The 16,752-nt window shown below is 36.4% G+C and overlaps 1 protein-coding gene across 1 annotated transcript; it reads right to left on the bottom strand.

Moving 5' to 3' along the window:
* Positions 1–8,145: 8,145 nt before the first annotated feature.
* Positions 8,146–14,223, bottom strand: dnaja3b (DnaJ heat shock protein family (Hsp40) member A3b). Its single transcript, XM_042749466.1, has 12 exons — positions 13,977–14,223; positions 12,834–12,967; positions 12,666–12,749; positions 11,862–12,065; positions 11,573–11,725; positions 11,346–11,493; positions 11,208–11,272; positions 10,253–10,381; positions 10,050–10,165; positions 9,865–9,962; positions 9,620–9,771; positions 8,146–8,798 (listed from the first exon to the last, which is right to left on the bottom strand). The coding sequence occupies exons 1-11, from the start codon at positions 14,182–14,184 to the stop codon at positions 9,665–9,667; spliced, it is 1,446 nt and encodes a 481-aa protein (XP_042605400.1). The 5' UTR covers positions 14,185–14,223; the 3' UTR covers positions 8,146–8,798; positions 9,620–9,664.
* Between the last annotated feature and the right edge of the window lie 2,529 nt (positions 14,224–16,752).

The following is a 16,752-nucleotide window of genomic DNA, read 5'->3' as shown; positions in this document are numbered from 1 at the left end:
AGAGGAGCAGAGCAATAAAGAGAGGGAAAGCCTGAGGGTCCGAGAAAGAGACAGCAGAAGAGAGAGACTCAACCAAGTAGGGTATTTTGACAACAGAATAGTAAGCAATACAAGCATATCTCACCCTTATCCCCACATAAAACAGACATTGTACACTATATTATATATCTATAAAAACATAGCATGATTTGTAGCTGTGCTGTCTCTAGTTCAAAGCTGCTTGGAGAAAGCCCTGCTTGTCTGTGCGTGCTGGGGCAGGATCTGAACAGGGATTTTGAGTTTGACAAGCCCACCTCTGTCACTTTTTTCTTCTTGTTTTTTCCCCTTTCATCAAAGAGCGAATGCCTCACTGGCAAGCGGGTAACTGTTTTAATGCAATCATGATGTCCTCAGATTGGAGATGCATTTCACATCAAAGAGGGTGAGGGACGAGGTTAGGAAAATGATCTGGAAGAAAAAAAGAAAGGATAAGGAGAAGAGATGGGAAAGGAAGTGACAGGTGAATTTATTAAGTTCTTTGGGTTTTTCAAGGTTGTATCAATCTCGTGAGCTCCCATTGGTAGTTGTTGCTAATATGCATAAAGATGAAATCAGCATCACAAAACATTTCTGTCGCCTCAAATCGCCAATGAAAACAAATGACTTCTAGGCACAGTGACAGAGTTAGTGAAACAGTAGCACTCAAGCATGATGCCGTGTCAGCTGTAATCTCTTGCCAGATGTGTGCCTGTGAGCAAAAGCTACCCTGTCAACATCCCTCCTCTTCGTCCTCTCATCTTCCTCTCACTGCAGCTGTCTTTTTATTCTTCTCCCTCCATCTGGACCCTCTTCACCCGCCACCTTGCCGGCCTTCATTCACATTCTCTCTCTTTTTCCTTTGATATAATGCATCTGTTCTTGTACAAGACAAAAGTATTGGTTGATAATGGGACTTTTTTTAAGGACAAATCAGCTTTTCAGAACTAACATTTTTGCATTTCCTGAAGAGAATACCAGTGCTTAGAGGGCAGTACACATTTTCGCCAATGAAGCTGTAGCTTCTGTGACGCCTTTGCAAATATTATGATGATGTCATTGGAGATTATCCGAACGTATTCCAAGAGAACATTACAATGTGGTTTGCTATAGATTGTTCAACAGTTATTAAATGAATATTAACATTTTTAGATTGACTACATGACAATGATGTACTAAAAATTGAAAAGTTTTTTTTTTACTTTGCATTTTTGAAAAGTTTCGCATACTTATGACAACACTGTCAAAAGTCGATAACAATAACATTTTCAAAAATGTGAAAACCATTTGCAGAAGTTACATTTTCAGGCCCCCAAAACGTCGTTGTCATGTAAATAAATGGCCAAAACGCATAAATAGTTTTCCATTTTTATTTGAAAACTTTGCACTTTGCAATGTGCAATCTGAAGTCTTCCACTTGCTGAAATTAATACCCAGTCTGCAGAGTTTGGGTAGGTGGAGTTGACCAGTTAACAAAAAATTAGGTTGTGTATGATGGGCACAGAACGATATCAATAAATATTGTGATTCCATCTGAATTAATTGCAGAAAACAATGACAAAGACCAAGAAAAATAAGAAAAATAAGTGCAAGCACTGTAAATAGAAGGAGCTGCACTCAATACCCTTTGTGACGTCTGCTGTGGTTTGATTGGTTCTTCCTTCAGGAGACTCTGAGATATTAGGAAACACATTTTTAATTCATTGCCTTTGGGCAAAGAGGAGCTTCACAAGGATGAACAAGCTTAAGATATGCCTTAGGTGTCTAAATCCTTTTTTGGCCAGGCACGTAGCCAAAATGTCTTAAGGCTACAAGGATTGTGCAACAGTGGAATGTTTTGAGATGGTGACGGTGGGATTGGACTTGGCCTTTGAGCTCAGGGACTGATTTCTTTCCTGGGGCTACAAGTGAAGAGAAGGATCTGGTGGTCCTGGATAAAGGTTACCAAGTTAAAACACATCTGTATCAGTGAGACATGCTGATATAGCTGGAGGCTTTAGTGAAAGGAAGCCACTGACCTCAACATCAGAGGCACTAAAAACATTGGAGAGGACTTAGAGGTGCTGCCTGGAGGCTCAATCTCACAGGCCCCTGGCTTAACCTGGGACTATGGAGAGTGTGGTAGGAATATGGTTGATAAATGTGAAAATGCCTCCAGGACGAGGAGGCTTAACCTGTGATCTAAACAGGGTGGACCATGCATGCTTTGTTGGTCCGAGTGTTGAAAATAGCTTTTCCCAAACTAATGTATCATTAGATCACAGCACTTAGCCTGACCGGCTTGCTTTCAGTGGCTCAGATCGACCTAAGAGCTCAAAGACCAGATGGAGGGAGAATAATGCAGTGTTTCCTACTTTTCAAAGTGGGATCATAATTGGTCTTAACTACCTATTAAGCAAAAACAATACTTAAAAAATAATTTAATTAATTGTTTTAGTTGTAAAGTTTTAAATGTAAATTAAATGTTAAAGGTAATAATAATAATGCATCATTTTCTTTTTTATGTTTAATTGTTAATTTATTAGTATTAATAGTAAATAGTAGTAGTATTTACATCACATTTGTTTTTGTTTTTCTATCTATCCTTTAGTTTTTGACATTTTGGGATACCTATATATAAAATGGGGGTTACCAAGATGGCTGACGAAAAAACTGAGAATTTTTTTATTTTTTTTTTGGTAAAATATATGTATTTTCTTATTTTCTTTTTTAATGAAAAAAAATAATAATAATAAGATTTGAATTTAGTTATTTTTTAATGTAAAAATTATTTTATTATTTATTCTTATTACTATAATTCATTTGATAAAATTAATTAAAAATAATATTATTTAATGACTAATTATTACAATAATCCCCAGATCCAGTGATGATATTAGTTACTAAGGATTTTGTTGTTGTTGTTGTTTGTTTGTTTGTTTTATTTTATTTTATTTTTATTTATTTTTTTTTTTTGTTGGGGGAAGATAATATGGTTGCTGATTATTTTGTTTTGTTGGGACTTTGTTTAAACTGGTAACTTCTGAGTTTATGAATCATCATCAATAATAAAAAGATGTTGTTTTATCCAGTTGTTTTAACTCATCACATTCAGTTCATTTCTTTGTGGCGCTGTAGATTAAAAGCAACACCAACGCATGAACTCCTAGTACAAACTCACGCTGCTGCCCTCATCCAAACAGCTCCTCTCACACACATACGCTCTCATTCACATAAAATCCCATGCTGCTTTCATAAACACACCCAGCCGCACTCTTTGATCTCCATCTTCTGATATGTTTCAGTCATCAGTGCATGATTGTACCCAGGAGATCACAGCCATCTCCTACAGTTGAGGAATGATGTCATGGGTTCAGGTATTCTTTGAGAACAGAAGGGCGGCTGTGGAAACAGAGCCAGCTCAGGTTTTCCGTGCGAGGGCTCTGTCAAGCGGGCGTCCCCTTGCTTTCTCTCTGCATGTGGGTGGTCTGGTCTGGGTCGTCTGGTTTCAGACTCTCCCGCTCCTCCGACGTTAAGTGGCAAGGAGGGAACATGATTAAGTTCAGTTTGGGTGTTATCGTGAAACGCTAAAATAGTCCTCGCTGGAAAAACGCTCGGCGAAACCGCAGAAAGCTGTGTTAAAAAAACATACACATCCTATTTTCCCATTTTAAAGCTTTGAACAATCAGCAGCGGGAGAGAAGGCTGCTTCTCAGCAGGGAATGGCAAGAATTCTCATGACTCATAAAGAGAAAGGAAGCGAAAAACAGAGCAAAAACAAGAGGAACTGAACAAAAAGCCACGATGTGACGAAATGAGAGATGGCAAAAAGGTCGAGGTGAAGTATTTCGCATGGCCAAGATCACATGCTATCATCTGTCATATTTCAAAGAGAACCGTCATCCATCCCGTCCAGCTGCTCTGGGGTCACTTACAGTTGGAGCTTAAACCATCCACATCCATTACTCCACACGCTGACTAGTCGGGCCGTACAGGTGCATGCAGACACACGCTTGGACGTCCAGAGGGTGCAAAGGATTCAAGCGCTGTTGGGTGTGTTGGTTCGTGCACTCCCTTTAGCAGACGAGTTAATGAGAAGGTCTGTATTATATCACTCTTCTGCTAGGATGGCTCCAGGGCAGGGGGCAGGGCTGGTCCATCTCCCGCTCTGTGTTTAGGCTGATGTTTATGGCAGCCCACTGACCCAGCGGCTCCACGCAGAGACCCTTGCATACTTACCTAGCCTCCACCCGGTAATCCAGCACACCTGTGCTATGCAGGCCGTAAGCCTCTCCAAAGGCCTTCAGGTCGCTAAAGCACTCACCAAATGGTCCTTATTAAAGTTCTGTAGTATCCTAAACAAACATATTAAGAATAAACACTAAAAAGTGAACTCATTCATTTTAAATGATACAAGTGAATGTACAACATTACAAAGTAATATATGAAAATGGATATTCATTTTGAGATTTGCAGAAAGTTACATTGTTACAAAGTATTAGAGTTTTTAAAGATCAACTTTAATGTAAAATGTAAAAAATTTAAAAATAGGGGAATTGAGCATGAACAATCAAATATTTCAATATATATTAGCCAATACCTATGGAGTCATGGACATGACATGCTAGGTGGGGAAATAAATAAATATAGATAGATAAAAAATATATTGTGGCCACAAATTCAGAATTTGTTCCCTATTTTTAGGTAAATTATGGTCAAGTTGTACTAATTTTGATTACAATTTTCAGTTGAAACAATTTTCACTCAGAAATTGCTAGTAAATTAAGGTAATTACAAAAAAATGTCAAGAAACATTGGATTAAATATGGATTTTGACTCTAGTAATTTTTATTTACATAACATTTTAGTGTAAGACACTTTTTGTCTTCATTTGAACGGTTTATCTATTGTTTTATCATTTAGGTTTTTCAAGAGTAGCGCCATATTTCATTTTTGACAAGAAATTAAAGTGAGGTTGTGATGGTCGTTTAACAACGATTGTTCAGCTGACGAAATATCTTTCCAGTAAAAAAACAAACAAAACCCTTTCGGTAGAAAAATGATGAGTTGTGACAATTACAGGATATAGGACCTTTATACAGTGTTTGCCATTTTAAAGACTGTCAAGTTAGATGCCATATTGAATTTAAGGACAGACTTACAAAGTATTCAAGTGTCCAAATACTTTTTAGGGCCACTATATCTGCTTTAATCGGCTTTGTCTTACATGTACTTCTCTTGGAGTATGATGTATTGGGGGCAGAACAAACCAAATTTTGTCTTGATTCTGGAATTTTTTTTATTACCCCACACCCCCGTAGTCAGTCGGTGGGAATGGTGGCAATCCAGTAATTTGTTGCCTTGATCAGAGCTTTGCAGTTTCTGTGGAAAGCCTGCCATTAAGCAGGGGAGAGATATATATCAGTCTAGAGAAGTGTGTGTACTGAGAGCAGCGCTACACAGGGCTCTGGCCCAGGAGAAACCACTCTATTGCCCTCCACCCACTTCACGTTACACACACACTTAGAGTAATCAGAGCTCACTACTGTACTTTATGTCCCTCAGTCAGCCACACAAAGGAGCCCTTCTCCCCTTTGCTGCCCCGCCAGAAGAGAGCCGCCAACCACAGTCTGAACGTCCACTTCAATACCTGTTTCCATCTCAATGGAGGCAAACTATCAAATACCCAACCAGAAACTGCACTGAAGTGAAAAGGTTTGAACATTATGTGGAAACACTTTACTGGAAGCCTGCATTAAGCATTCGATAAACAACATTTTGACTCTTATTTTGAATTTTCTTGAGTATGTCCAACATCCGCCATGTTGAGCTGCCATGTGACCTACAAGATCAGCCCTGTTGCTGTTCTCTGGGTCAGTGATGCAGTGCTCATTTTTTGTTGTATCTATTGATTTGTTTAAAAAAAATTATATAATATATAGTATATACCATTATACTAATATATACCATGACTTGAATAGATTACTTGATAAGCATGTTTTAACTAATAAATTAAGCAATAAATAAAAAAAATTAAAAAGTCAGGGTGATACATATGGAATCTTGTTTCCACCATGGAATAAAAAAGGTAATTGCAACTTTTTATCTCACAATTCTGACTAATTTTCTTACAATTCTGAGAAAAAGAAAAAAAGTCTGAATCGCAAGATATAAACTCTTGCAATACAGAATTACGAGATATAAACTCGCAGTTCTGAGAAAATAAAGTGTGAATTGTTAGATAAAAAATCTCAATTACCTTTTTTTAATTAATTAATTAATTTAAATTAAGCAACATAAATAGGTCTTCTAATATCACAATGAAAAACGGAATTTAAATAATGATATTATTAAAAAGAAAAAAAAACATCTACCTGTAGTTTGGCGAAATCTTTTATTATTATTTTTTAGACAAAAAGTAAGCAGTTTTATTGAAATTGATATTTTTCAGATTTCATAATATATGAATATAATTTTAATATATGAAACTTTTTTTTTTGCAAAATTTTAACAGATTTCTATGAAATAGAAAATATCAAAATATATTAAATATATATTTTACCTTTTTGTTTGTTTTAAATAATGGTCTACATTTAATTGCATTTTAGGTGTTGTTGTATACAAATCTATATTTTAAGAATTAATTTTTAGAGTCATAAAAACTGAAACTTTTACAATCCACTGATCATAGGCTAATTTAAGAGATCATGAATACAACATATGCATTCTTACAGGTTTATAACCTGTACTGTGTTACAGATTATATGTTTGCTCGTAGTTCTCTGTATATGGACTTGTAGTTCACCCTTGTTTGACCTGTCTATGTAATCTTACAGCTCCTGCCTGAGGCGCATATACAAGCAGCAGCAGTGTGTAGTGTCTTCAGACTATTTTAACTGCACTAGAATGTCTGTGTGTAGAATGACATACATACTACAACCTACAGGTTTATACATTACCCATTCATTCAGTAGGGCTGCCTATTGACTTAAGAGTTTTAGGGTTTTGCTTTAAGGCAGGTCAGTTTGTGTGTGCCGTACATTATTTATTATGTAGTTCGTTTCTCTTTGACTTTGTAAAGACCCTGTGACGAGTGATAGACTTTGAGTATCCAAGGAGCAGCGAAGAACAAACAGCCCCGGACTGACATTCCTCCATACGCAGTCTCTTTCTGGGCTTCCTCTGGGCAAAGCTACTGTGTATTGGAGTGTCAGTTGGGTATGTGGAGCCAGCGTCTGTTCTTAGGAGTCTCTGTTCGTTGACGTTGCTGTGATGGTGCTGCTGTTTTGGAGACCAGATTGACATGCACTTATACAACTCCAGATTCCACTACTCCTTATTCTCAGAGTCCAGAGACTGTCTCCCAGTCAAAACAACAAATCATGGGTTTGACGCCGATGTGGTTCTAAGTCACTTGGAAGGTGACTTTGTATTGCTTAATAGTTTTGTTCATCCTGACTGTGGACACTCTTTAAGTATTGTTTATAAACACATGTTTAGTAGGCTGATATGCAAACTTAAGTCACCATGTGCTAAAGTAAAACCCACTATAGGGACATGAGGAGAGCAACATCCGTGTGGTGGGTCTTAACTGGGACAGACTGAGATGAACCCAAATCATAACTAGTAAGTGTAAGTGTAGGTAAGTCTAATGTCAAATAATATTAAGTGTCAGTGCTTAACTAATGTTTACAATTACTCAGACTGTCCCGTTCTCTCGCCTCACAGAAGTGCAGTCTTTAATTATCAAAGAAAGGCCTCCACCTAGTGGAGTGAAAGGACGGTGACCATGAGAGTGCTTGTTTCATCGTTGAAACGAGAAAGTAGCCTATATTTTATATTTGTATGTATTCTAGAGTCTTTTTGAACAAAACCGAGGTGTTATTTATAAAGCTATAATAGTACAACATATAATATCTGTACTTACGTTTTACTAAGTGTCGTCCGATATTGATCCTGTCAGAAAGTGTTTGGCCAGCGGAATATGTTTGCGCGAGTCTTTTTGCCGCCAATTAATTTTCATCGTTTATTTATTTTGCGTAGTAGATTGCTTTTCAACTAAATTAATTTCAGTGGGAAAAAAATAGTAGCTCTAATTATAGCAGACAGCTGTTATATTTCGGTTTAAAAACAGATTGAAACAGAGTAAACAACTTGTGAAATTTTATTTATCATGTCAAAGCTAAAGCAATTCTCTTTAGAGCTCTTTTAGACTATTTTAACAATAAATCATCGTCTTTCACACACCTTATTAGTGTTATCTGTTTTTATTTTATGTTCTAGATTTCATTTTTTAGTGAAATCCATTTCAAGAAAAATATTCTGTTTCAATAAATAATAATTTTAGCAGACATATGATACATTTAAAAAGACAGTAAAACTAATGTATCCAAGGACTACATATTTTATTTATCATGTAGTCACAGCTGAAGGGTTGCTAGCAATGCTTATTAGCCTCGACTATGTTAACAATAAAACATAGCCTTACATGTTAATACTAACAAACAGAAATGTAATAAAATTACAAAAATTATAGAGTATAAGAAAAATTTATATTGACTATTTATTCAGTACAATACATTCCTCATTAAAACATTATATATCAAACAGCACAGGTTATACATGTCATCCTGAGGCTGAGAACTAGTAGAGGTTCTGAAAGCTTTGCTGTTAATCCATGATTTTAAAGGATCAAAATTAGTTATTAATTTGTAGGAGCAGATTGGGGATTGTGTGGAGTGATTGGAGATGTCCTCTGCAGGGTGAATGCGCTTCTTTCTTGTACTCCTTTCATTCTTCTTGGCCTTAAAGTAGAATAGAAATACAAAATTGTTTACCTGGATAAAAACAACTCATTTATATTGGAAGCCTGCATATTCTTAAAGGGATACTCCACCCCAAAATGACAATTTTGTCATTATTCACTTAGCCCCATGTCGTTCCAAACCCGTAAAAGCTCAGTTCGTCTTCGGAACACAATTTAAGATATTTTGGATCGAAAACCTGGAGGCTTGAGACTGTCCCATAGACTGCAAAGTAAATAACAGTGTCAAGGTCCATAAAAGGTATGAAAGTCGTTGTCAGAATACTCCATCTGCCATCAGACGTGCAATCTGGGTTAAATATGAAGCGACGGGAACACTTTTTGTAAGCGAAGAAAACAAAAATAACAACAGTAATTCCTTTGTGGATGAAGAGCATACGCAGCACGGTGATATGGAGAGACACAGAGGAGACCGTTGGCAAAGGAATTGTTGAATAAAGTCATTATTTTTGTTTTTGATATTTTTATTGTTATTGTTTTTTAGTTATTTTTTGTTTTTCTGTCTATGGGACAGCTTCAAGCCTCCAGGTTTTCATCCTTAAATTGTGTTCCGAAGATGAACAGAGCTTTTACGGGTTTGGAATGACATGAGGGTAAGTGATTAATGACTAAATTTTCATTTTGGGGTGGAGTAACCCTTTAATTTAACTCATGCATCACGTCTAAAAACTTAGGTAAAATTACAATGTTCACATATTCTCAAAACTTGCAGTAAGACAATGGGTATGTGTAGCGTTTCATTTCTGGACATTAAATATTGAATATACAAAACTAGAGCTTGAAATTGCTGTTCATACACACCAAATCTACACTAAAACACCACAAGACTGCTGCCTTCCATGATCTTCAGCTGAACATCTTCTTCAGTTTGGAGAAAAATCCCCCTTCCTCTTTCTCTGGCTCTTCCTCTCTGCTCTGCCCTGACTCTGAGGTCTGTCCGGCCTGAGAACTACCTGAATAAAAACACATTTAGCAAAAGAGCTGAAGGAAATGATAACTTCCCTTTTATGTTGTCTATGTGTGTATGAGGGTGTGTGTTGATTTACCTTTGGCTGGTCTGGTTACTCCAGTAACAGTTCCTTCCACATCCATCTCATCCTCTGCATAACTTAAGAGCAGCATTCTCTGCCTACTTGTCAGTTTCCTGAAGATGATCCATGAGATTCATTAGACAAGCACAAACTGGATGTGCATATATGTGTGTGTGTGTGTGTGTGTGTATGCCTCTTACTTAGGAATTTTGATTTTGATATATACAAAATGATCTCCATAACCGAAGCTATTCACACGTGGGATGCCTTTTCCTTCCAGTCTGATCTTGTGGTCTGTCTGAATGCCTGGAGGAATCTGCATGAAACACATTTCATTTCATGTCATATTATACTGTGCCAAGGCACAATTAAAGCCACAATAAAAGTCCTTTTATTTTCTAACCGCAATGTCGATGGTGCTGTACAAGCCCTGTGCTCTGGCTGTTCCTCCTAGTATCGCCTGTGCTACTGAAATCATCACATCAGAGTGGATATCAGCGCCATCACGACGAAACACTGGACTCCTCTGGACCTGCAACATGGGAAGTGATGTACACACATGTAAGTTGGAATAAAGTAATATAGACAACTAACAATTTAATAGGAATAATTTATGAAGAAAACACTAAATGTAAAGAATTATAGAAAATTAACTATTAAAAATTTATGATGTAAACAAAAAGTATTAATTGAGTAGAAATAAAATAATTTAATATATAGGGATGAATTACAAGAATAACATTAAGCAAGTATTATTAAAAGGTATAGTAAAAGTGAAACAATTATAGAGAAAAAAACAAGACAAGTAGTATAAAATGAAATGAAATAAAACAATAGTGTACAACCAGTACACTAACTGGTAATAATTACCAAATTTAATAAACAGGAATAAATTATGACGAATAAATATAAAAACACTACTAAAAAACTAAAAAGCAGTGTAAAATTAGAAATTAATATAATAAATAGGAATAAATGAGGATGATATCATTGATTAAAACTACAGTTACTAAAAGGGATAGTAAACTAAAGACTAAATATGCAAATATTTGTGAAAAATGATCATGCTATGGACCCAAAAAAGCATGTGTACTTATTTTAAATATTTTTTTTTAAATGTTACATATCAACTTATTAAAAGGGATATTAATTTAAATTTTTCTTAGTGGAATATGTCCATTGTTGATATAAGATGTGCAAATATATATATATATATATATATATATATATATATATATATATATATATATATATATATATATATATATATATATATATATATATATATATTTTTTTTTTTTTTTTATTTTTTAAAGAAATTCAGGCATTAGCGGTTCTATCTGGAAAGCAACACTTACTCTGAATGTGATGTAAATGTATTTCTTCCCGACTGGCACCTTAACTGTCTGTCCGTCTTCTATACCTGTAACATAGTGACAACAGACAGTCAGTACCCCATACATTCACCTCAGTTCACTAAGAAGACAGTCACACACCTGCAGGCACAGGTACCATAACGGTCTGTTTCTGTTTAGTTTGTCCAGTTCCTCGACACATGATGCAAGGAGTGATGATGATAGAGCCCCGCCCACCGCACCGCCTACACGTTGAGCGCATCATAAACGGACCTGTGTTTATAGACTCCTGCATAAAAGAGTAAATTATGCAAAAAATGTAAAGGCAATAAACGTAATCGCTAATACCATTGCTATGGCTTCCTCACCATGCCAGTTCCATTGCAGTAGTGACAATGTGACACTTTAGTTCCCGGCTCGTGACTTTTTCCGTCACAGCGTGGACAGGCGTCATCTATGTTGACCGTTATCTCCTTATTCACGCCTTTGGCAGCCTGCATGAACGTCAGCTCCATCACAAACTATGGAGAGATAGAGAGAGAGAAAGAGAGAGAGAGAGAGAGAGAGAGAGAGAGAGAGAGAGAGAGGGGGTTCAGATGGTAGGAGTTTAATGAAGAACAAACACAAATGTGGGAGAGTTGTCGATGTGTGTCTCACTTCAGGTGCCTGTTCGAACATGGAGTTGAGGTCACCGAAGCCACGCCCCCCAGCGAACTCTCCAAAGATCTTCCTGAACAGCTCTTCTGGGTCCACGGTGGCCCCGCCTCTCCAGTACTGCTGCTGCTGCCCCGCCCCACTCGCACCCGGACCGGCAGAACCGTACGTGTCATACTGCTTCCTCTTCAGCTCATCACTGAGGGTCTATTCACACAGAACGCCATAAACACACCTTATTGTGAATTTCGAGACAAAAATATTCGTTTCATACATATTACACATTCAAAACATAATTTTCTTTAAAATAAATACAAATGATAATAATAATTATGATAAAGCATTTTATAAACAAACAAACAAAAAAATTATATTTATACACTTACTACCATTAAAAAGTTTTGGGTTCTATACACATTCTTTTAAGAAATTAATAATTTTATTGAGCAAGGATGCATTAAATTGATTAAAAGTATCTTTAAAGACATATTATGCTACAAAAGCTTTCTGTTTTAAATTAATGCTGTTCTTTTGAACTTTTTATTCATAAAAATATTTGGAAAAAAAAATAATTGTTTACAAATTTACGATTTAATATTTAAATTTTGTTTCCGATGCATTCACATTATAATAATGCTTAATTGTCATGAAAATAGAAAAAAATTAATGGTACTGAAAATAAGCTTAATTTTTCTTTACGCAAAAAACAAACAAAAACAAAAAATCAGGGGTAAAATTAAAGCAAGTTAAACCATAGAAATGTAATTCAAGACATTTAGAGGTAAAATGAACGTTAATGTTCCTCACCTCATAGGCTTCTGCCAGCTTGGCAAACTTCTCTTTTGCGTCAGGGTCATCTGGGTTGGTGTCTGGATGGTATTTCTTGGCCAGCTGGGTGAAAATACTCCCAAGTGTTAAACTCCCAGTGAACCATCTTTAAAACATATGAAACTTATGTCACAAGGGTTGTCAAACCTGGTAGTAGGCCTTCTTAATGTCTTTCTGAGAGGCAGTCCGAGGAACCCCCAAAACATCATAGAAGTCCTGCTGATGGCAACCAGAAGTAGTGTGGAAGAAATGAGAGCTGAAAACACTGTGGCTTCTCAACACTGAAAAATACAAACACACAATCAACATTAACGTAAGATGAATACTTCCTTAAATAGTTGTATTAGCTGCTGCAGAATAGTTGATAAATTGTCAGCTGAGATTTTACGAGTCTGTCAACCTCTTGGATCTTTCAGCGATTCTTTCTGCAGTTTACATCATTACGCCAGTAGGTGGTGACAGGTGTATTCGTTTTTTTTTTTTTTTTTTTTTTTCTGAAACATTTTAGTTGAACTTTCGTATAACTTTTTTTTTTTTTTTTTTTTTTTTTCTGAAATTTTTTTGTTGTTTTTTATTATTTTTTTTTTATTATTGATTATTTATTATATATTTTTCAATGAGTATGATTAAGTGTTTTTTTATTTTTTTTTTACATAAAAAACGATGTTTTGAGTGTTCAGAAATAACGTTTTCCTAACCTAAACAAAACATCAGCGAAGCACTGAACATATTTTCTGTGAGCTGGAACGCTAGTGTGTGGTTCAGAATTCATTCAGGAATGGAGCGAGTCTTTATGGATGAATCATCGAATCATTCACTCACAATTTGTTCAAAAACACTGATTCATTTAGTGACAGCTGTACTTCTTGGAGGCTCGCAAACATGTTGTTGATCCTGCAGTGAGTTTGTTTGGAACTATTTTCTTTGGCGGCGCAAAAACTGACATGTTGTACCTAAAAGGTTAAGTTACTCAACATGAATCTATTATTAGCTAATATTACACGTTTATACTTACTGTAAATTCATGTGTGCCTACACACCAAGTTACCCACATTTACGGTAGTGACAATAACTATATTTTTACCATGGTACATTTTTATAAGGACACTTAATTACTACTATTGGCAATAATGTAAGTCAGTTGCATCATCTGTTTCAAGCTGTTTAATACCACTGACATTTAAAGCCAAATACGTCCACAGCAGTGTGATATGTTAGACCTGATAAAACAATAAGCTTGTTCTATTAACAGAGTTCACAGTAACTACTTTGATCACATAACCAGCTCACCTGGTAACGTTACCCTGTTCAATGTCACACCTCCTCCGTGCCTCCAGCAGCTTAAATTGCCCTCCTTCACATAACTGCGAATCCAGCATATCCTCAGAGCTGCAGTGTCTCCGTGTCTCGAGGTCTTTATAAGCGCACAGGCGCTGCGAAGTCCAGGTAAACCGCTTGACAGCCAGCGTGCGGTACTGCGAGCACTGGAGGCTGCCATGTTCACATCGCTCTAAGGGCCGGCTGTGCACTGCGCATGCGCGAAGAGTGTGGGTTTTATTTACTTCGGCTTTGCGGCTTTTCACCACTAGATGGCGCGAGATGAACACAGTTTGGAGAGTCATCGCAGACGGCAGAAGCTTTGACATTTTGTATGTACTTCAACATTAAATGCAAACACTATAATAGCCCTATAAATCCTACAGTGTCATATTTTAAAAGGCTAAACACAATTCTAAAGCCTGTGAAATATTAACATGATTAAAATTTTGCTGAAAAACCTGTTGCACACAGTTATCTACATGTCTGATTGATAGCGGGCACCTTTTTAAGAAGTAAAAGGCCGTTTTAGTAGCTATAATTATAAAAATTACTGCAAGTAACTTAGGTTTACTTGATTATCCATACTTAAAAAAAAAAAAAAAAACATGCAAGCATTGAAATATCAGTATACTAAGGCTTATTATATAGAGTGACGATTGATATTTATGCATGCATTTTATTTAAGTTGCGTGCTATAAAGATCTCGCTGATTTACATTACAAGCTCTCAAGAATTTAATCTTACTCTTTTGCTCAAATTCACATATTTCTGCTTAGTTTGTGCCTCTGAATAAAATTCTCCTATTCGCTTCATATTCTCCTATATCGTGCTATAGTCATAAAAGCTTGATGTATAAATATGATACTCAAAAAAAGCAGACTTTTTATGTGTAAAGGTTCACTAAAATATTCTATTAAAAATATGACTGTTGTTTCATATATCAGGGTTTACAATGTTAAAATAAATAAATGTAAATACTACAGCACATGCCAAACCCTTTTTGTAGCCACAAGGAGGATCTATATAAAGATTTACAGTATCTGTCATCATGTGCAATTTAAACTCATCATGTAATATGACCTGGGAATCTAAACTACTAATTTTCCCTTAACAGAGACAGAGTCAAGACCAGAACCAAGACCTCAAGACCATCTAGACCTCTCAAGATAGGTATGATCTTAACAGTAATTACTTTATTTGTCTTTAAGTATTTCCACATTTCATTCCCACTGGACAGATTGGAAGACATGCTGCCGTAAGGGGTACAAAAACTAGCCTTTTAACAGTCCTGAGGTCTCTTGAGGATGGAAAATGATATTTTGAACAACATATACTGTACTCATAAAACCCCACAATTTCCACAAGTCATATAAGTGTGGTCTAACCCTGGCTCTCTTTAATACGGAGCTGTGCGGAGATGCTGGCCTGTGGCGACTGGGGTTTGGATGGCACTGAGACCCCCTGGTGATGATGTCATAATGACTGTGGCTGATGTCATGATGAGGCTGGTTGCTGGTTGGACGCAGAGGCTTGTGTGTGTGGTGAGTATAACCGCTGTCTCTCATGCCATCTCCGCAGGCAGGAATACGCCTGTTTCTGTGTGAGAATAAAGCATCTCTGTTTGCCTTTGGGAACCTTGAAAAAAAAGAGATGTTTTTTTTGAAGTATGAAAACACTCCACTGGGATAATTGTGTATGTTAAATGCATGTACACAGTTTCTTTGAGTGGGCAGAGGTTCAGATCCAGCCGTAGTCCGTCTCATCCTTCTCTTTTAACGTACAGTAAAAGTTTACAATCCCCACTCACCCTCAATATTACAAACACGGCTAGCATCTGCGTTGAATTAAGAAAATCCCAGTGCTGTACGGCTCTCAGCTGGTTTCAGTTGTTCCCCTTTGCTCTTTCACACACGTAGACACTCGTTCCTTCACTTATTGTTGTGCACATGTGTGAGATAGATAGAGAGGCAATGAATTGCTAACGTTGCTAAAGTAATAGCACACTCTTGTGAAAAGGAAGGGTGCTTAATTGTATTCAATGTGCATTTGTGTTGTACTTCAAAACTTAAAAGTATTTTTTTTTTCAACTATACTTGCAGTCAATGTCATATTAATTAAATAAAATGACACTTAAGTGTGCTTAATTAAAGAGAGCTCACTTCCATGACTGTATTTCCTAACACACTTAAGTACACGTTCATAAAGTTCACTGTAGTGAAGTAAAATTAAAAGTTTAAAGCTTTAAGCATATTTCAAATCATTACAGTGTTTCATTATCATCAACATAGACATGTTAAATACTTTTTGTTCAAATATCTGACTCGTACTAGGGAATGACTGTGTTAGCAACCATGAATAACAGCGAATGTCGTGAGCATAAATCTGCAATGTGCCCAACCTCATCTAAAAATGCCCTTCAGCTGAAATATGTGATTTATTTGTGGAGCAGGAAAGATTGACAGTTGGCTATGATCAGAAGCTGGTGTGGTAAAGCTGTCACAAAGGAACTTTATTGCGGTAATTGCGTTTCTCTAACTAGCGTGCCAGGCAAGAGAGGGTATGTGGGAACTGAGAGGAGCTCATGACCTTTCATTAAAATGAGCCCCAAAACTCATTAAAGACCAAGGCACGGTGTTCTTTCACAGGATTATATGCTTGTTCCTTAAACATTGGGCTTTATTATATGTGCTTAAAGCTGAATCACTGTTTGCTGTGTGTGTGTGTGTGTGTGTGTGAATGAATGCAT

The sequence above is a fragment of the Cyprinus carpio genome, chromosome B22 (assembly GCF_018340385.1).
Source record: "Cyprinus carpio isolate SPL01 chromosome B22, ASM1834038v1, whole genome shotgun sequence".
Taxonomy (NCBI): Eukaryota; Metazoa; Chordata; class Actinopteri; order Cypriniformes; family Cyprinidae; genus Cyprinus; species Cyprinus carpio.
This window is presented reverse-complemented; position numbering and strand designations above follow the sequence as displayed.

What these genes read in the sequence shown, in the direction of transcription:
- dnaja3b (XM_042749466.1), bottom strand. Translation starts at nt 14,184, where the DNA reads ATGGCAGCCTCCAGTGCTCGCAGTACCGCACGCTGGCTGTCAAGCGGT. An exon ending in ATCAAAATCAAAATTCCTAA is followed by an intron (nt 9,963 to 10,049) that starts GTAAGAGGCATA and finishes GATCATCTTCAG; the next exon opens with GAAACTGACAAGTAGGCAGA. An exon ending in AGTAACCAGACCAGCCAAAG is followed by an intron (nt 9,772 to 9,864) that starts GTAAATCAACAC and finishes GTTTTTATTCAG; the next exon opens with GTAGTTCTCAGGCCGGACAG.